This window comes from Procambarus clarkii, chromosome 19, assembly GCF_040958095.1.
Source record: "Procambarus clarkii isolate CNS0578487 chromosome 19, FALCON_Pclarkii_2.0, whole genome shotgun sequence".
NCBI lineage: Eukaryota > Metazoa > Arthropoda > Malacostraca > Decapoda > Cambaridae > Procambarus > Procambarus clarkii.
The window spans coordinates 43,933,709-43,955,337 of NC_091168.1; the positions used below are offsets into that span (position 1 = coordinate 43,933,709).

Genomic DNA, 21,629 nt, shown 5'->3' on the forward strand with positions numbered 1-21,629 from the left:
TTCCGGCTTGTGTTGATGAAATTAATACCTTATTAAATACCACCTCACTCAAATGTAGATATAAACAAAATCGGAGATGTGTAAGTTCTATTCAGTTGTGTATGTGTTAACTAGAGTCTTTGAAAATGTAATAAGGTTTTACGAAACGCGCTCAAGTGTCGCGTCAGACTAGAAATAAAAATGAATTTTGGAGAATTGATTTTTGAATTACCTCCAACAGTGACAAAGAAATGTACGAAAGATTGAGAAAATTCGTTGTTAGAATTATTAATCTTACTTTTTCGGTCATATTTAATAATATATGTCTACAGGAAAGACTGCTACCAAAATATACTAATATATATATATATATATATATATATATATATATAATATATTATATATATATATATATATATATATATATATATATATATATATATTATATTATATATGTGTGTGTGTGTGTGTAATAATAATAATTTACAATATATAATAATTACCATTATTTAATATTAATTATTTAATCATTAATCATGCTTTTTTAGCATGTTTGGACTATGTCATGGAAAATTTTATTTTTGCATCTTTTTAACTTATTTTTGTTTATAACAGACTAAGAATACATTCATATTATCGAACTTCCTAAATTTGACAACGGTTAAGCTTCTTTTGACTACTTCTGTTGAAATATACAGCAGGGAGCATCACTGACCATTTCAAGGGACTGGCGGTTGTCTGAAGGCAGGAGGGTTGTGGGCAGTCGACCTGTGGAGTCAGCGACATACAGACAGCCTCTCATGGTCTTCAACCATCTGTCCAGCCAACTTCCAGTGCTTAGTCTCCAGTGCAGCGTGAAGAGGGACTCACACTGGTCTTGGAACACAAAGAAGCCTGAGCACCAGCCAGGTAGAGGAAGCTGCATGTCAATGTACAATTGGCACGAGCAGCTTGGACCATGAGCTTTGTCAGACTCATCACTGACTCGTTTCTAGGCCAGCGTGCTAGCCAAGGCTTCTCACCTTTTATGGTGGATATGAGGTGGTGAACACCTCTGTCAAGGTCTGGCAGATCTTTGATTGCTTCATGTTCATGTTGTAATACATTCAGGAACACCTGTGAATAAATTTATATTTATGAAAGAGAACAATAGAGGAACTAGCTGTAATTATACTTCACACTTATGCTGTATTGATTACATTAGCTGTGCATTTAGAAACCATATATTATGTGAATGCACCGCGAATTACATTATATTTTAATCTAACTAAAATACAAAAAATAGCGTGACTTTTACATATATGTGTATTTTAGTAATGTTAAAAATAATTTCCAACTCGTCATAAATCGTAGATAACATAGGTAAAAACACATGAAGTTTGACTTTTTTTAGATACAGATTTTCATCTGTTTGCAGAACTCTTTAGGAAATTTTCAATTGTACAGATATTACTGTAAAGTAAAAATTAGCCATGAGTGCTAAATGCTCTTGAGTGCTCAGTGAGTGAGTGTTGTTGTTGTTTCACAACAAACCTGGATGGAATGACTAAAACCAAATTACTGTTTTATAGAACATTATTCCAAGAAATATTCTATACAAAGAAATTTGTTATTCCAAGAAAAAGTATGTTATGTCCATTCTCAAATGTCCATATCATGCCAAATAAGAATATGCATAACACTATTTATATCCTATAAAGTAATGACACTCATGAGTTGTAATGTGAATATATGATCATTAACAGCTTGGGGATCATTCAAACTTTTTTTTTCATAATTGTAAATTAGGCATAATTGAAGTATGTGGCAGGATTTAATGAAAATCCATGACCAAAATGCAGCATGAGTGTTGCTGACAGTCGGTTGGTCATGGTGCTCATGTGGCAGCATGTGAGCTCTCGGACCAACCAACACAGACAACCGATGGTAGAGTGGTATCAGTACTGTGGTAGCCAGTGGCTGATCCCTGCTACCTGTGTGACCAAACATATTTGATATTATTATCACAGAAACTTGAAATAATGCAGAAACCAAATCATCAATATATTATGAAGACAACACAGGAAAATCATATTGTTGAGTTAGTGGTAGCTAATACAGATATATAAATCAATATCATTTATATAATAAAATTAAATTGCGTTAAACATTGAAGAAACCTTAGGTACGAGAAAGCGCTCTTTGAATAAAAAAATTTCGTCCAGAAAGTATTAACAGTTTTAGAAGCTACTTGGGGAGGGTAGACTGAGCAAACATGTGCACTGGAGATGGAGTGTCAGTCCCACATGTCATCATTCATTTCTCCTATAATATGACACAGGATTACCATGCTCATAATTATTTCAAAACGTTTAAAAATGCTATAATTTTAGCCCAGGTAACATCTTATTGTAATCACCAAAAATACACAAAACTTTCAGGCCCAGAGAACATATTTGTTGCCGGAGTTGCAGACTTTTGAGAAATGCAAGTTTTCCGTTACAAAGGTGAGAGAAGCTAGTGAATTTGAATTTGATGTCCACAGAGCTTGGAGAAGAATGGGGAGAGGAAGAAGGATGAGGAACTTAAATTCTGAAAAAGGTTTTGGATGGCGAATGAGGCGGCTGGTAAGTTCGGTGGCCTATCCACCATGGGGTTAGCATAAGGTATTGATCTTGGAGTTGGTCTTGCAGTTAATGTTGAAATTAACTGAAATAAGTAGGTGTAGTGATGGGTTTGATTTACTAGAAGCGTCTTCCCATTGGTGGTGGTACTCGACTTATTGTTACTTAATTCTTGGTTTGTATTTCTTCAGATTTCTTATTTCTGCAGGTGTGGTCCGTGTTTTATAAGACGTCGTGTTCTTCAACTTCACGTTCGATGTTGGCTTGCTTCGGATTGACATAGATGTCGTTCGAATGTGCTGGGGAGGCCTCGAGTAAGAAGTCCTCTGAATTGTATGTATTCACCTAGTTGTGTTTGCGGGGGTTGAGCTCTGCTCTTTCGGCCTGCCGCTCAACTGTCAATCAATTAACTGTTACCTAATTCCCAGGTACCTATTTACTGCTAGGTAACAGGAGCATCAGGGTGAAGGAAACTCTGCCCATTTGTTTTTCCGGAGGTGCCAGGAGATCGAACCCTAGTCCCTAGGTCAACAAGTCTAGAGCGCTGTCCACTCGGCCACCACCCACCCAGTGGAATCCCAATGCATTGGATAGATAGCTGAAAATCTTTTCTTCAACTCACTAACTGTTACTCAACTCATCATTGGAAATTCTAATTCAACCCAATGTGTTGAATCGATGGTGTGAAGATGTGGTCCCAACTGAAATTTCCTCGTCCGAAGAGTCCGAAGAGACTTCCATATCCGGTGCTGTGAGCCAACCCATCCTCCGAATAGACAGTGATAGTGAATACACTGGCACATATGCCTGGTGTTTTGCATCCTGTCCACTCATTTTGCATTACGTCCACGCGTTTTGGGATCATGTCCCCGCGTTTCCTGTTCCCTTACTTCTACTTGTCCAACCCCCTTTTACCCTACATGACCCACAACGTCCCGCCTGACGTTACCCGCCCTACTTCATGTGTCACCCTCCCCCCTCTCCACTCTCTTAACCTTTCTTGATGTACACCTCTTCCCATACTTGTCCCACCCTCCCATCTTAGCCCTACATACCCCTTTTACCCTGTGACCCACAACGTCCGCCCTGACGGTACCCGTCTCACCTCCCCCCCCCACCAACTCACTTTTGAATAGGACCGAGTTCGATCCTGGAGCATTGGGGGGCCACACTCGGCCCACCTGCTGAGGTGTTAGGATGGTTCTAGTCACATATTTAACTACTGATCACCACCCATTCATCCTTATACTCAGGGAGACCACCACCCATATATCCTTTCACTCAAGGAGACCACCACCCATACATCCTTCCACTCAGCGAGACTACCACACATACAACATTTCACTCAAGGAGACCACCACCCTTACACTCTTTCACTCAGGGAGACAACTACCTATACATCCTTCCACTCAGGGAGACCACCACCCATACATCCTTCCACTCCAGGGAGAAAACTACCCATACATCCTTTCACTAGGAAGACCACCACCCATACATCCTTCCACTCAAAGAGATCACCATAGATATATCCTTCCACACGGGAAATCACAATCCATACATCCTTCCACTCAGAAAGACCACCACCCACATATCCTTCCACTCCAGGAGACCACTATCATCCTACATTCTTTCATTCAGGGCGATCACTACCCATACATCCATCCTCTCAAGAAGACCAACACCCATACATCCTTCCACTCAGGGAGACCACATCCCATACATCCTTACACTCAGGGAGACCACAATCCAAACACCCTTCCACTCAAGGTGATTACCACCCTACATCCTTCCACTCAAGGCGATCACCACCCATACGTTTTCCACTCAAGGAGACTACCACCTATACATCACTCCAATCAGGGAAACTACCACCTAAGCATCCTTCCACTCAAAGAGACCACCCCCCATACATCCGTCCCACTGAAGGTGACCACCCCCCATACATCCGTCCAATCAGGGAGACCACTACCCATACATCCTTCCACTCATGAAGACGAGCACCTATACATCATTCCCCTCAGGGAGACCACCACCAACACATCTTTCCACTCGGGGAGACAACCATCCATGCACAAAGTCAGTCAGCCAGGGAAGACACAAGTGTGGGACGGCAGTCCGCGAATTAGTTCAGTATTCTCGGATTTACGTACCAGTGAGCCAAAACATAGTTTTAATCCTATTAAGGTACAGCAACGCAGTGATAGCGTATCATAGTGAATTCTTATAACGTTAGATAAGAAAAAATGAAAAAGAACGAGTTTGTGGCAAGACAGTGGCACCAGCGAGCAGTGGTGATGAGGGAACAATTGGACCATCACGTGGAGAGGAGCTCTGGCCTACAGGGACGACAACAATTAAGGTGGACATCGCTCTATAAATCATCTACTTGTGTTTTGGGATGCTGACTTGGAGGTAAGTGCCTCTTAAAGTCAGTCATACACAGTGTACTGTGTTCCTAATATAATAATTAGCTTTGGATTTAAGTTAAAATACGAAAAAGTAGCTGAAGAGTTTCAGCTTGGTATTAGTTTTATAGATATACATAGATATAGCATGGGAAACAGAGCTCAGGGGAAAGACGGCCCAAGATATGATGGATTACATCACACAGAAGTGCAAGGACGCAGCAAACAAGTTTGTCCCAGTCCAAAAGGAAAACAGAGAAATGAAAATGAGAAACCCATGGTTTAATCAGAGATGTAGGCTAGCTAAGCAGCAAAGTAAAAGGGCATGGAGAAACTATAGAAATAACAGGACACTGGAGAGCAAAGAAAGATACCAGAATGCCAGGAATGAATATGTCAGGATGAGAAGAGAGGCAGAAAGACAATACGAAAATGACATCGCAAGCAAGGCAAAGAATCAGCCTAAATTGTTGCATAGCCACATCAGGAGAAAAACAACAGTAAAGGAACAGGTTATGAAATTAAGGATAGTGGCGGAAGGATTCACTACAAATGACAAGAAAGTGTGTGAGGAATTGAATAAGAAATTCCAGGAGGTCTTCACCTTAGAGCAAGGAGAAATTCCAGAGGTAAGGGAGGGAATAGCTAACCAGGAACCACTGGAAGAGTTTGAGATTACCAGCGGGGAAGTAAGGAAGTGTTTACTAGAGTTGGATGTGACAAAGGCTATGGGCCCAGATGGAATCTCCCTTGGGTTCTAAAGGAAGGAGCAAGAAACTGTGCCTACCACTCTCCATAGTGTATAACAAATCACTGGCAACAGGGGAACTGACAGATATTTGGAAAGCAGCTAACGTAGTCCCGATATACAAGAAAGGGGATAGACAGGAGGCACTGAACTACAGGCCAGTGTCCCTAACCTGCATACCATGCAAGCTGATGGAGAAGATTGTGAGAAAAAACTAGTGGAACATCCGGAGCGAAGGAACTTTGTAACACAGTATCAACGTGGGTTCAGGGATGGCAGGTCCTGCCTCACAGGGTTACTTGAATTCTACGACCAGGCAACAAAAATAAGGCAAGCAAGAGAAGGGTGGGTAGACTGCATATTTTTGGATTGTCAGAAAGCCATTGATACAGTACCACACAAGAGGCTAGTGAAAAAGCTGGAGATGCAGGCTGGAGTTAAAGGGAAGGTACTCCATTGGATAGAGGAGTACCTAAGCAACAGGACACAACGAGTCTGTGTTAGAGGGTGAGGTCTCACATTGGCGAGACGTTACGAGTGGAGTCCCGCAGGGGTCAGTCCTTGGACCTATACTGTTTCTGATGTATGTAAATGGTCTCCCAGAGGGTATAGATTCGTTTCTCTCAATGTTTGCTGATAATGCAAAACGTATGAGGAGGATTGAAACAGAGGATGATAGTAGGAGGCTACAAGATGACCTAGACAGACTGAGTGAATGGTCAAACAAATGGCTGTTGAAGTTCAACCCGAGTAAAAGCAAAGTAATGAAACTAGGCAGTGGAAACAGGAAGCCAGACACAGGATACAGAATAGGAGATGAAGTACTTAATGAAACGGACAGAGAGAAAGATCTAGGAGTTGATATCACATCAAACCTGTCTCCTGAAGCCCACATAAAAAGAATAACGTTTGCGGCATATGCGAGGCTGGCTAACATCAGAACAGTGTTCAGGAACCTGTGTAAGGAATCATTCAGAATCTTGTATACCACATATGTAAGACCAATCCTGGAGTATGCGGGCCCCAGCATGGAGCCCGTACCTTGTCAAGCACAAGACGAAGCTGGAAAAACTCCAAAGGTATGCCACTAGACTAGTCCCAGAACTAAGTAGCATGAGTTATGAGGAAAGGCTGTGGGAAATGCACCTTACGACACTGGAAGACAGAAGAGTAAGGGGAGACATGATCACAACCTACAATATCCTCAGGGGAATCGACCGGGTAAACAAGGATAAACTATTTAACACTGGTGGGACGCGAACAAGGGGACACAGGTGGAAACTGAGTACCCAAATGAGCCACAGGGACGTTAGAAGGAACTTTTTCAGTGTTAGAGTAGTTAACGGATGGAATGCATTAGGCAGTAATGTAGTGGAGGCTGACTCCATGCACAGTTTCAAATGTAGATATGATAGAGCTCAGTAGGCTCAGGAATCTGTACACCAGTAGATTGACAGTTGAGAGGCGGGACCAAAGAGCCAGAGCTCAACCCCCGCAAGCAGAAATAGGTGAGTACACACACACACACACACAACACACACACACCCATAAACACACACACACACACACCTATAAACACACACACACCCATAAACACACCACACACAGGTCAAGGGGGATTGTAAGATAACAGAACAAAGTTGGAGGAGAATGACAGGTCGAGTCGCACATGGAGATAATTGCTAAGGCATGAATGGAAATCAGTAAGGAATTGAAGGACCTGAGGGAAAATATAAGATAGCTGCAGAAAGAACTAAGTGCAGCACAAGAGGAGATAAAAAGCCTAAAAACAGGCCCTCCTCAGACTCTGGCCCAGTTACCAGGAGATGTTGCAATGGCAGGGACCTCCTACAATTGGTCCAACCTTTGCTGAAATACTGAAGAGCCCAGATGCCATACCACAGTCAAGGAAGTTGTAATGAAAGCAGCAACCTCACAGGAGGCAGCTAGATGCACAAGCCGGCTAATGGAAAGGAAAAGAGCTGTAGTAGTGATAGGTGTCAACGAACAAGAGGATTCCACAAGGGAAGAATGGAGGACTAACGACAAAGCTACAGTGTCAGGGATACTATAGGAGATAGGAATGGAAGGGGCTGAACGAGACATAGAATAGTTTTTCCGGATTGGCTAGTAAAACAGAGACAAAAAGAGATTGATCAAGGTAGTATTCAGGAGCGAGGACATCAAAGAGGACATCCAAGTAAAGAAGAGCAAACTGAAATATGCAAGGAATTACAAAAAGGTATACCTTCAGAGGGACATGACCAGGGACGAGATAATAAGGGCAGCAGATGCAAGGAAAAGGTATAAGGAGAGGGAAGGGAGCCAGGTAACCTCAGCCTCCAACCCAGCAATCCCAGAGAGGAGTGGGGAACCCCAATCCAGCAATTCAGGAACCCCAGAGGGGGCTGCAACACCCCAGCCCACTACCCCAATCCCCCCCCCCCCAACTCCCAGCACAAACCCATCCTTGCCCCTGCACAATGCCCACCATATACCCAAATCCTCCCGCTCCCCTACCCCCAGTAACCCCTGCTTTCCCAGCCCCTGGTCTTCTTCCTGCCCCAGGCAGGCCCAGGCAAGACCTAAGCCCTCTATCCCCCACTACACCTCCCCCAAAGCCCTGTTAACTACACCACAGGAGGGCATGCCCTCTCTCCGAGCACTCCCTGCCCCCTCACCCCCAGGACTTCTTCCTGTCCCAAGCAGGCCTGGACAAGACCTAAGCCCTCCGTCCCCCACCTCCCCCTGAATCCCTGGCAACTACCTCAAAGGAAGATGAGCCTACCCAAGTATCAAATGCACATTGAACAACTTCCTACACTTGTGGGGAGTGAGGGTAAAAATGGATATGGGAAAGTGAGCTTCAAGGTAATGTACTCAAACATCGACGAGATTACCAATAAAGCAAGTAAACAGGCGGAAAGGGTGCAGGATGCAAACCCAGATGAAATAGGACTCACAGAAACAAAATTGTCACGAGTCATAACAGACACCATGTTTCTAAAGAATTACTATATAGTAAGGAAAGAGAGGGAAGGGAGAGGAGGTGGAGGAATGGCCCTGCTGATAAGGAAGGACTGGAGTTTTGACGAGATGGAAATTCTGGGCTGTGACGAGTTCAGAGATTACATAATAGGAACTATAACAATGGGTGGACCTAAGATAATAGTGGCAGTCATTTACAACCCTCCCCTAAATAAAAGAAGACCCATACAGGAGTTCGATAGGCACAACATGGTAACCAATTATATAATAGAGAGCAGCTTCAGTTGCCTGCAGGAATGGCTCAAGACTCTTAATGATGGGCGATTTCAACCCTGGAAAAATAGACTGGGAAAATGGGGACCCACACGGTAGTGCAGATACATGGAGAGCTAAACTCTTGGAAGTGGCAACAAGGAACTTTCTGAGCCAGCACGTAAGGGAACCCACAAGATTGAGAGGCAATGACGAACCAGCTAGACTCGACCTGATATTCACCTTGAATGAGTCAGAAAAAAGGGATGTCAGAGGTGAAGCTCCCATAGGAATGGTTGACCACAGTGTATTGACATTTGAGTACTTGGTGGAGGTAGAGATAATCTATCCATGGATGGGATCAGAAGGCAAAAGACTAAATTACCGAAGAGGAAAATATGACGAGATGAGGAACTTCCTACGGGGAATACCATGGGAAACAGAACTTATAGACAAGACTGTAAAGGATATGATGGATTATGTCACTCAGAAGGGTCAGGAGGCTGCAGACAGGTTTATCCCAGTCCAAAAAGTGAAAAATGAAAAGCAACAGAAAAATCCGTGGTTCAACCAGGAATGTGCGGCAGCGAAGCAATTGCGTAAAAGAACATGGCAAAACTACAAGAACAACAGAACACCAGAGAGCAGGGAGAGATACCAGAGGGCCAGAAATGAGTACCTCAGAGTGGGGAGGGAAGCAGAGAGACAGCATGAAAATGACATCGGGAGTTAAGCCAAGACCCAACAAAAACTGCTCCACAGCCACATCAGGAGGAAAACAGCAGTGAAGGAACAAGTGATGAAACTGAGAAAAGGGGAGAACAGATACACAGAGAATGACAAAGCGGTGTGTGAAGAACTCAACAAGAGATTCCAGGAGGTTTTCACAAATGAACAAGGAGAAGCCCCTGCACTAAATGAGGAGGAGACATACCAAGCAACCTTAGAGGATTTTGACCTCACCAGTGATGAGGTCAAAAGGAATCTGTTGGAGCTGAATGTGACAAAGGCTGTTAGGCCTGACAGAATCTCACCATAGATACTAAAGGAAGGTGCAGAAGCACTACGCGTGCCACTCTCTATGGTGTATAACAGGTCACTGGAAATAGGAGAACTACCGGAAAGTTGGAAGACAGCTATCGTAGTCCCAATATTCAAGAAAAGTGACAGGCAAGAGCCATTAAACTACAGGCCAGTTTCCCTAACTTTTATACCATGCAAGGTGATGGAGACAATCGTGAGGAAAAAGGCTCATAAAGCATCTGGAGGGAAATAGCTTTGTAAAGCATCACCAGCATAGGTTCAGAGACGGTAAATCATGCCTCACAGGTTTAACTGAATTCTATGATCAGGCAACAAAAATTAGGATGGAAAGAGAAGGGTGGGCAGAATGCATTTTCTTGGACTGCCAGAAAGCCTTTGGCACAGTAACCCATAAAATGCTGATAAAAAGGTTGGAGCAACAGGCAGGAGTAAAAGGGAAGGTGCTTCAGTGGATATGGGAGTTTTTAAGCAAAAGGAAACAGCGAGTAACTGTGAGGGGGGACATAAGAGTGACGAGATGTCACCAGCGGAGTCCCACAGGGCTCAGTACTTGGTCCCATCCTGTTTCTAATATATGTAAACGATATTTCGGAGGGTATAGACTCATTCCTCTCAATGTATGCTGATGATGAAAAAATTATGAGAAGTATCAAGAAAGATGAGACTACATCATCTTTCATCTACTACATCATCTAGACAGACTACAGGATGACCTGGACAAACTGGAGGAATGGTCTAGAAAATGGCTGCTAAAGTTCAACTCAGGAAAGTGTAAAGTAATGAAATGAAGCGAAGGAAGCAGAAGGCTGAACTCATGGTATCATCTGGGAGGTGAAATCCTGCAAGAGTCAAATAGAGAGAAAGATCTGGGGGGATGATATCAAACCGAACCTGTCCCCAGAGGCCAACATCAAAAGGATATCATCAGCGGCATTGCTAGGTTGGCCTACATAAGAACTGCCTTTAGAAACTTGTTTAAGGAATCGTTCAGGATCCTGTATACCACTTATGTCAGACAAATCCTGAAATATGCAGCTCCAGCAAGGAGTCGGTGGTAGGGGCGCCGGTGGCTGAGCGGACAGAACACTGGGCACGTGATCGTGTGGTCCCGGGTTCAATCCCGGGCGCCGGCGAGAAACGATGGGCAGAGTTTCTTTCACTCTGATGCCCCTGTTACCTAGCAGTAAATAGGTACCTGGGAGTTAGTCAGCTGTCACGGGCTGCTTCCTGGGGTTGGAGGCCTGGTCGAGGACCAGACCGCAGGGACACTAAGCCCAGAAATCATCTCAAGATAACCTCAAGAGTCCATACCTAGTTAAACACAAGACAAAATTAGAGAAGATTCAGCGATATGCCACCAGACTCGTCCCGGAACTGAGAGGAATGAGCTACGAGGAAAGGCTAAAGGAGCTGAACCTCACGTGCATGAAAAACAGAAGAGTAAGGGGAGACATGATAACCATCTACAAAATTCTCCAGGGAATTGACAGGGTGGACAAAGACAAAATCTACAGCGCGGATGGAACACGAACAAAGGGACACAGGTGGAAACATAGTACCCAGATGAGCCACAGAGACGTTAGAAAGAATTTCTTCACTATCAGAGTAGTTAATAAATGGAATGCTTTAGGAAGTGATGTGGGGAGACTCACTCCATACACAGTTTCATATATAAGTGTGATAGAGCTCAGTAGGCTCATGAATCTGTACACCAGTTGATTGACGGTTGAGAGGCTGTATCAAAGAGACAAAGCTCAACCCCTGCAAGCACAAGTAGGTGAGTACACATCCACTTCCACTCACCTCCACCTCCACCCTTTCATCCTTCCACTCAGGAAGACAACATCCAATACATCCTTCCACTAAGGGAGACCAAAACTCATTCATCCTTCCACATAGGGAGACCACCACCCATACATCCTTACACTCAGGAAGGCCACCACCTATACATCCTTCCACTCAGACACAACAACCCATACATCCTTCCACTCAGGGAGGCCAACACCCATACATACTTGCAGTAAAGGAGACCACCACCCTTAAATCCTTCCACTCAAGGAGAACTCCACCCATACATTCTTCTACTCAGGGAGACCACCGCTCATACATCCTTCCAATCAGGGAGACAACCACCCATACATCTATTCAGTTAGACCATCACCCATACACCCTTCCATACAGGGAGACCACAACCCATATATACTTATCTCAGGGAGACCACAACCACACATTCTTCCCTTTTGGTCGGCTTCCACTATTCCATCCATCCACTTCTAGAGACTATCACCCAGACATCCGTCACTTAAGGAGACCATCACCCATGCATTCGTCCACACAAAGAGACCATCACCCTATACATCTTTCCACTCAGGCAGATAACTACCCATACATTATTCTACTCTGGGAGATAATTACCATACATCCTTCAACTCTTGGAGACCCCCACCCATACATCCCTCCACTCAGGGAGACCCCTACCCAAACATGCTTCCGCTGAGATCGAACACCACCTATACATACTTCCACTCACGAAAACGAACGCCATACAACCTTCCACTGAAGAAGACCATCACTCATACATACTTCCACTCAAGGAGGCCAACACCTATACATCCTTACACAGGGAGACCACCACCCATACATTCTTTTACTCAAGGAGACCACACGAATATATCCTTCCACTCAGGAAGACGACCACCCATATATCCTTCCACTCAGGGAGACCACAACCCATTCATACTTTCACTCAGGGAGACCACCAACCATACATCCTTCTACTCCTATAGACAACCACCCATACATCCTTCCACTGAAGGAGAACATCACCTATACATCCCTCTTCTCAAGGAGACCACCACCTATTCATGATTACACTCAGGGGGACCACCACCCATACTTCCTTCCACTCAGGGAGACAACAACCCCTTTATCCTTCCCCTCAGGAAGACACCCACACATATCATTCCACTTAGAAACAAAACTACCCATACTCTCTTCCACTTAGGAAGACCACCACCCATACATCCTTCCACTCAGGGAGACCACCACCCATACATCCTTCCACTCATGGATATCGCCACATATACAAACTTTCACTTTGTCAGACCACTACCCATTCATCCTTCCACTCAAGGAGACCATAATAGATTCATCCTTTCCCTCAGGGAACCCTACAAACCATACATCCTTCTACTAGTGTAGACCACCACCTATATATAATTTTTCTTAAGGAGACCATCACCTATATATTCTTCCACTCAAGGAGACCACAATCCATGCATCCTTCGACTCCTGTAGATCACCACCCATTCATCCTTCCACTCAAGGAGAACATCACCTATACATTCCTCCACTCAAGGAAACCACCACCCATGTATCATTCCACTCAGTGAGACCACTAACCAAACATTTTTCCACTAGGAAGACAACCACCCATACTCTCTTCAACTTAGGGAGACCCCAACCCATACATCCTTCCACTCAAGCATACCACCACCCATACATCCTTCCACTCAGAAAGACCTCCACCCATACATCCCTCCAATGAAGGATACCACTACCCATACATCCTTCCGCTCAGGGAGACCACGACCCATACATCCTTCCACTAGGGAGACCACTACTCATACATCCTTCCACTCAGGGAGACCTCCACCCATACATCCTTCCACTCCTGGAGCTCCACACATATATCCTTCAACTCAAGGAGACGACCACCCATACATATTTTCACTCAGGGACACAACCACTCATACATTCTTCCACTCAGGGAGACTGTTATGGCCACAATGGGTCCCAACCGGGTTCTTTGCTGGTGGAACTAAAGTTCTGGTATCCGGCCCCAAGTTAGTAGTGGCTTTCAAGGAGTGAGCTCGGTAATGCAAGTAAAACACAATGGGGAAGGTGCATTGAATACGACACTTCATCAATTATCAATATATTCACATATAAACACTTTCCCATCACCTTATATATAATCCTAAATTAAGTATTACTACACTTAATATGTACACAAGTGTCTCTCTCATAGGACACTAAACGCTCCTCGATGCTCAATCGACGCAGTCTTGTCAGCTACCGTGTTTCCTCAACACACAGTACCGTCCTCAACCAGTACTGGGAAACACCAAGTCTACCCTGGCCACGGGCCAGTCAAAACACAGTGTCACTAGGTGCTCTTCGTGCACGCCCACAATCACTCTCCAGCCTGGTGCTGGCAGAGAACATCAGCCTCGCGCTGCTGGGCCTCTTCACGTACAAATACAAGGGTAGCGAACCCTGGCAGGAGCTTCTTGCAACTCGCTGGTTACACTCCTCAGTAGCCCCTTTACTGTCAGTCGTCTCTTCCGTTAGCCAGTCCCGGGTACGCCGAATTCTGTCACTGCCACTTCACAGGCAGACAGTAGAACACAGCTCTTCCCGCTGCGGCTCACTGCTTCCGTAAAGCAGAATGGAGTAGAGAGCTATTGGCTGCCTTGGGTAGACTGACTGTCCTCGTACCACAGCAGGCCAACGTCGACTCTGTGGATACTGCTCTGTACACGTCATCAGTACACTGGTCAGTACATGGGACACTAGGAAACATCACTTACGTACTCTGACATAGACATACAACTCCTCCTATAATAGATGGCGCTGATTTTCTAGGCACCACCTCACCAGAGGTCAGCACCAGCTACCTCTCAAGCTGACTAGGACTGGAATCTAGCGCCTCTTGCTGGTATAATCCTGTCACCACTAGATGGCGTCGTCCAACTTGTGGGGGTTTCGGGAGCCGACTCACAGATGGCATTGACGTCGCTGCTCCATGCTCCGACGATGGAATCGGGTTCGTAACAGAGACCACTACCCATAAATACTTCCACTCAGGGAGACCACCACCCACACATTCTTCAATTCAGCGAGACCACTCGCTGAATTGAAGGAATACTTTCCTTCAGTGGAAGGAACATCCTTCCACTCAGGTATGCCACCACCACCCACACATCCTTCCACTCAGAGAGACCTCCACTCATACATCCTTCCATTTAGGGAGACCACCACTCATACACTCATGCCGAACACTACCCATAAATACTTCCACTCAGGGAGACCACCACCCATACATTCTTCCACTCAAGGATACCACCACCCATACACCATTGCACAAAAGGGAACAACAAACTATACATCCTTCCACTCAGGGAGACCATCTCCTATACATCTTTCCACTCAAGGAGAACACAACCCATACATTTTCCACTCAGGAAACTCTTCCACTCTGGGACACCACCACCCATACATCCTTACACTGAGAGAGACTACCATCCATACATCCTTACACTGAGAGAGACCACCACCTATACATCCTTCCACTCAGGCAGACCACCACCTATACACTCTTCCACTCTGGGAGACCACCACCCATACATCCTTCCACTCAGGGAGACCACCACCCATACATCCTTCCATTGCATTGACATTCCATTGGCTGTATGGGAGACCACCACCCATACATCCTTCTACACAGGGAGACAACGATCCATACAGTCTTTCAATAAGGGAGACCACAACCCATACATCCTTCCACTCAGGGAGATCATTACCCATACATCCTTCCACTCAGACTACAACCACTACATCCTTCAACTCAGAGAGACCACCACCTATACATGCTTCCACTATGGGAGACAACCACCCATACATCCTTCGATAGAAGAGGACCCATACATCCTTCCACTCAGGCACACCACCACTCATACATCGTGTGATTACGGGCCGTGACTATATTTGTAGGCGTGCAATTAAACAGTTTGAGTACTTTAGACCACGTGATCTTGTTTAATGGCTGCCGTCTGTGGAGGCACGTGTGCACCAAGTAAGTAATTATCAATAGAAGGCACAAAACCGGGAAGGCTATGTAGCACCATCAAATGTGCGGAATAATCAGAGGGCGCTAAATATCACCAAGGATGCCAATACGAGAACAAAAACGCATAAGGCGAACGATATAAAAAGTATCCGAGTCACCAAGAATTCTATTGAGAGACAGGTGACCGCGAGGGGCCGTCGGAAAGCAAGACACACGCTCGTCCTGGAAGTCAGGACATTCAAGGACATGCACGACCCTAAGAGGGACAATGCAATTAGGACAATAAGGAGCAGGGCGGCGCTCCATCAAGTGACCATGGATTAAGCGAGTATGGCCAATACGCAACCTCGCCAGAGCCGTTTCCCAACGCCGGTTACGGTGGAAGGAGGACGGCCACGAGGAAACACAATAATTAAGAACACGTTTTTTGTTACCAGTAACAGACGACCAAGAAGCCTGCCAACGGGTAAGGATGGAGGAATGGATAACCGGATAAAAGTCGGAATATGGAATACCTTTACGAGAGATGGGACAAGAGTGGACAGCTTCCTTGGCGGCAGCATCCGCACGCTCATTTAAAGACACACCAATATGGCTGGGAACCCAACAAAACTCAACCGACTTAAATTTACTGTGAACAAGAAACAGCCAATGCTGGATCTCGACAACTACTCGATGAACCGGATTAAAGGACCCGAGAGCAATGAGGGCACTACGAGAGTCAACATCAACTACAAAGGAAGACTGACAACGAGAGAGCAGGAGACGAAGAGCAGAGAGAATAGCATAAAGTTCCGCTGTGAAGATGCTAGTCTCCGGAGGTAAGCGACACATATAAGTGCGATCAGGAAAAACAACAGAATAGCCAACACAGTCCGCAGACTTAGACCCATCGGTGAAGACGGAAACGGAGTGGGAGTGAGAAGAAAAGTGCTCAAGGAAAAGGCGTTTTAGAACCGTAGGAGGGGTAAAAGCTTTAGTGATGCGGGTCAAGGATGTACGTGTCCACTAAACGACGCCCTATGCTTGAGTCCTGTCTCCTTCCTCCCACCATGCCTGGTCACGCATGCGCAGAGACGCTCATAGCGATCCCGAACGTAAACCATTTCAGTTTACTATTAATTATTTGGGGAACGGAAGGAATACAATTTGAACTGTCACACCAATAAATATATTGGATAATAATACCTTTTCTCGTAAGGCAATTGATCTAATTAACATTACACAAATTGAACGAGAAGGGTTGACGTGTTTTTATTTTACGCCACAGTAACATTTTATTGGAATAATTAATTTGGTTAAATAGTCGAGTTCAGTACGCATAAGCATGCGAAATAGTTATTTCTTTCACAATGAACAATAACTTTAGAAAGAGAGAGTAATTAACTAAACTCAATATATCTCCATCAAGTGTGGGAGACTTCAGGTTTAAGCTTGCAATCGGCGCTTGGCGTCATGATGGCTGGGAATTTTCTGGCTAAATTATGCCTTACTATGGGAACGTTAATTGAATTAATTCTACATATTAGTTGTGTTAGTTATTACTATGGGTTAATACAATAATGATGTATTAGTGTTGGAAACTTTCCAACAACCATCACCCATACATCCTTCCACTAGGGAGACCACCACCCGTACATCCTTCCACTCAGGAAGACCACCACCCATTCACTCTTCCACTCAGGGAGAGCACTACCCATACATCCTTCCACTCAGGGAGACTACTACCCCATACATCCTTCCACTCATGGAGACCAACACCTATACATCCTTCCACTCAATGAGACTAACACCTATAAATCTTTCCACTCAGGGAGACCTCCACCCATATATCCTTTTACACAGGGAGACAACTATCCATACATCCTTCCACTGAAGGAGACCACCACAATACACCGTTCCACTCAGGGAGACAGCCATCCATACATTCTTCCACTCAGGGAGACCAACACCAATACTTCCACTGAAGGAGACCACCACATTACACCGTTCCATTCATGGAGACAACCACCCATACATCATTCCACTCTATGAGACCACCACCCATACATCCTTCCAGTCAGTGAGACCGCCACCATAAATCGTTCCACTCAGAGGAGACCACCGCCCATACATCCTTCCATGCCAGAAATCCGACACATACATGTTAACATACTACAGTTCCCCATTAAAAATACAACCCGTTCTCGCAAATTCGTAAAGTCAATATTGACTTATTAACTACGTGCATAGGTGATATACTAAACATAATAGATACCCCTAAAAAGATTCATAGAAAACACCGACCTTACCTAACCTTGTTAGTATATTAAGATAAGCATCTTATTGCTTTGTAATTACAATTGTTACTTAACCTATACCTATTATAGGTTAGGTAATAATTGTAATTACGAAGCAATAAGATGCTTATCTTAAGATACTAACAAGGTTAGGTAAGGTCGGTGTTTTCTATGAATCTTTTTATGGGTATCTATTATGTTAAGTATGTCACCTATGCACATATTTAATAAGTCAATATTGACTTATTAAATTTGCGAGAACGGGTTGTAAAAATAAGAGAATGGGATTTCATGACGTCATCAAAAACACGTAAATATTAACTCTCATTTCTTTTAAACCCCAGTCTAGTGTTTAAACTTAATATAATAGCAGTCTCCGTGGTGTAGTGGTAAGACACTCGCCTGGCGTTCCGCGAGCGCTATGTCATGGGTTCGTATCCTGGCCGGGGAGGATTTACTGGGCGCAATTCCTTAACTGTAACCTCTGTTTAACGCAACAGTCAAATGTGTACTTGGATGAAAAAACGATTCTTCGCGGCAGGGGATCGTATTCCAGGGACCTGCCCGAAACGCTACGCGTACTAGTGGCTGTACAAGAATGTAACAACTCTTGTATATATCTCTCAAAAAAAAAAAAAAAAAAAAAAAAAAAATAGTATTCACTTGGACTGATTATAAATAAATACAACAGAAATATAGCTTGACTCCTTATTCTTTAAAACATAGATAGAACCAGAAGATATTTTTGGAACGCCATCTGAGGGAGGAGGGAGGCGAGTCACACACAGAGAATGTGAACAGAAGAACACGAAACGAACAGAAGAACACGAAGAATGGTCCTTCGAACCAAATAAGCTAGGATAAACCAGTGGTTCATCAAATCTAGGATCAACATAAACTAATTAGTGCAATATTTACATATATATATATAAATTACAGCAGGAATACACTGCTGTAAATAATAAATGCGAGGATTTATGTAAACAAACTTCACTTAATCATGTTAAACTGGAGTGCTATCATAAAGTTGCCGAGAGAAAATTTGAACAAGTAAGAAGACAAATACCGAAATTACACACATAAATCACAATTGGGTGATGCATCAAATGAACAAATCCACAAGGGCCGTGACGAGGATTTGAACCTGCGCTCGAGAGCGTCCCAGACGTTGCCTTAATCGACTGAGCTACGACATGGTCAAAAAGGAGTTGAAACCGAAGTTCTACTGAACTTACTGAATCCTGCAGCCTCTCCGAGGCACAAACCATGGTTTTACACAACTCCCCCCCATGCACTCGAGCTATGTCAATAGGCCGTTCTCCCTCTTCACCCTTACTTCATTACACACAGAAATCACAATTGCGTGATGCATCAAATGAACAAATCTATAAGGGCCGTGACGAGAATTCGAACCTGCGTCCGAGAGCATCCCAGACGCTGCCTTAATCGACGGAGCTACGACATGGTCAAAAGGAGACCGCATCTTGCTGAGAGACAAAATGTATGTCCGTCCTCGACGAATAGTTCAAAATAGTGACGCTTCTTACCTCCTGCGCTCACGACTCCAACGTTGATGTCACGTCACATAATGCGATGGCGTGTTCTCATTGGTCGTGACCCCGACAACCTGTCATTCACAATTTAAACTGTCCTAGAGATGCTCCCTCCTGAGCCTGAATGTGTCAGCCATCTTGGCTCTCAGGCAGGTTCCTTACCCTCCTCTACCCAACTTGTAACCATCATAAAATCCTGGTTTCATCCTTCTCCTTAACCATAACCAAAAATAAAACTATGAAGCTTCTAGACTGTGTCCAGGGAGGTGGGGGGAGAATGACTCTTTATAGGCGGGAGAGGAGTGTATCTTGCTGGTACACTCAACAAGCTGGAGAGTACTAAAGAATATCAATGGGAGAAAGGGTATTAATAAAATATTGTGGTGGATAGGATGCAAGATAAAAGTGTTGGTTGGTGTGAGGTCACTTACACTGGTGATAATAGCTTGCAACCGAGGAGTGACGTCAGGGGAGCACCAAGCCAACGTCAGCAGGTTGAGGCCGTGGGAGGTGGTGCTGAGCGGTGCTCCTGCTGCCACCAGGAGGCTCACAATCCTGGGCCGGTTACTGGTGACGGCGGAGCAAAGGGCGGATATAGCCAAGCCTCCCACTGGTTCCAGCGGCGATCCTTTCTCTAGCAGGTCCACTGCCCACCTGACGTCATCGCACTGACTGATGACAAACAACAGGATATAGTACTGCTGTTCTTGTGAATCAACATCTGAGAATGAGTTTTTGACATTTACCAGCTGCACATCCTTGTTCAGCTGGTATTGACCCGCCAGGAACATAAACTGCTGGTACTCTGCATGTAGAGCTCCTTGCATTATCTGTGTCCGTTGTACCAACTGCTGCTCTACAACCCGTAATGACAGCTGGTGGAGACCGGACCATATGACCAGCTGGTGGTGACCTGCCTGTAGTGCCAGGTCACAAGGAGTCTCGCCAGCCCAGGTCATGACGTGAGCGTATACCCTGCACTCCTCCAGGAGAGCCTTTACCGCCTTTGTCATGCCCAGCGCCGCTGCCCAGTGGAGTAGAGTCCTACCAGTGGCATCCTGCTGGTGCCCATAAACAGTGTTCGGGATATTCACAGAGAGGTTTAAAAAGTTTCCTGCCGTGATCTCCTTCACCATCTCCTTAAAATGTACTTCATTCTGCTCCCAGCACCGTCGCTGTGAACAAAAAAAAAGAAAAGATATCAATATTTTTGGCAATTATTGTACAAAGAATAAGGCTCACAATTCATTATATCTACAAAATAAATGATTGAACAATAACTGTAGGAAGAAATCGCTTCAGTGACAATATTCAATTAGCAGTTGGAAATTACCTAACAATTATTATCAATATTCCTGCAACAATTCTCAATATTGCTGAAAAATTATTCTATCACAAAACTTCAGCAACAGTCAATAATATTCCAACAACAGTCAATAATACTTCAGCAACAGTCAATAATATTCCAACAACAGTCAATAATATTCCAGCAACAGTCAATAATATTCCAGCAATAGTCAATAATACTTCAGCAACAGTCAATAATATTCCAACAACAGTCAATAATACTTCAGCAACAGTCAATAATATTCCACAACAGTCAATAATTTCAGCAACAGTCAATAATATTCCAGCAACAGTCAATAATACTTCAGCAACAGTCAATAATACTTCAGCAACAGTCAATAATATTCCAACAACAGTCAATAATATTCCAGCAACAGTCAATAATATTCCAGCAACAGTCAAATACTTCAGCAACAGTCAATAATATTCCAGCAACAGTCAAAATATTCCAGCAACAGTCAACAATACTCCAGCAACAGTCAACAATTCTCAGCAACAGTCAACATACTCAGCAACAGTCAACAATACTTCAGCAACAGTCAACAACACTCCAGCAACAGTCAACAATACTTCAGCACAG

General features: G+C 44.3%; 1 protein-coding gene across 1 annotated transcript in view; it reads right to left on the reverse strand.

Moving 5' to 3' along the window:
• The window catches only part of LOC123757416 (uncharacterized), a 36,622-nt gene extending 15,750 nt beyond the window's left edge, over window positions 1-20,872 (reverse strand). Inside the window, exons 1-2 of the mRNA XM_045740967.2 lie at window positions 20,134-20,872; window positions 695-1,095 (exon numbers count right to left, since the gene is read on the reverse strand). Of these exons, the coding sequence (XP_045596923.2) occupies window positions 695-904 (210 nt within the window). The 5' untranslated portion in view covers window positions 905-1,095; window positions 20,134-20,872. The remainder of the gene's footprint in view (window positions 1-694; window positions 1,096-20,133) is intronic.
• Window positions 20,873-21,629: the final 757 nt, after the last annotated feature.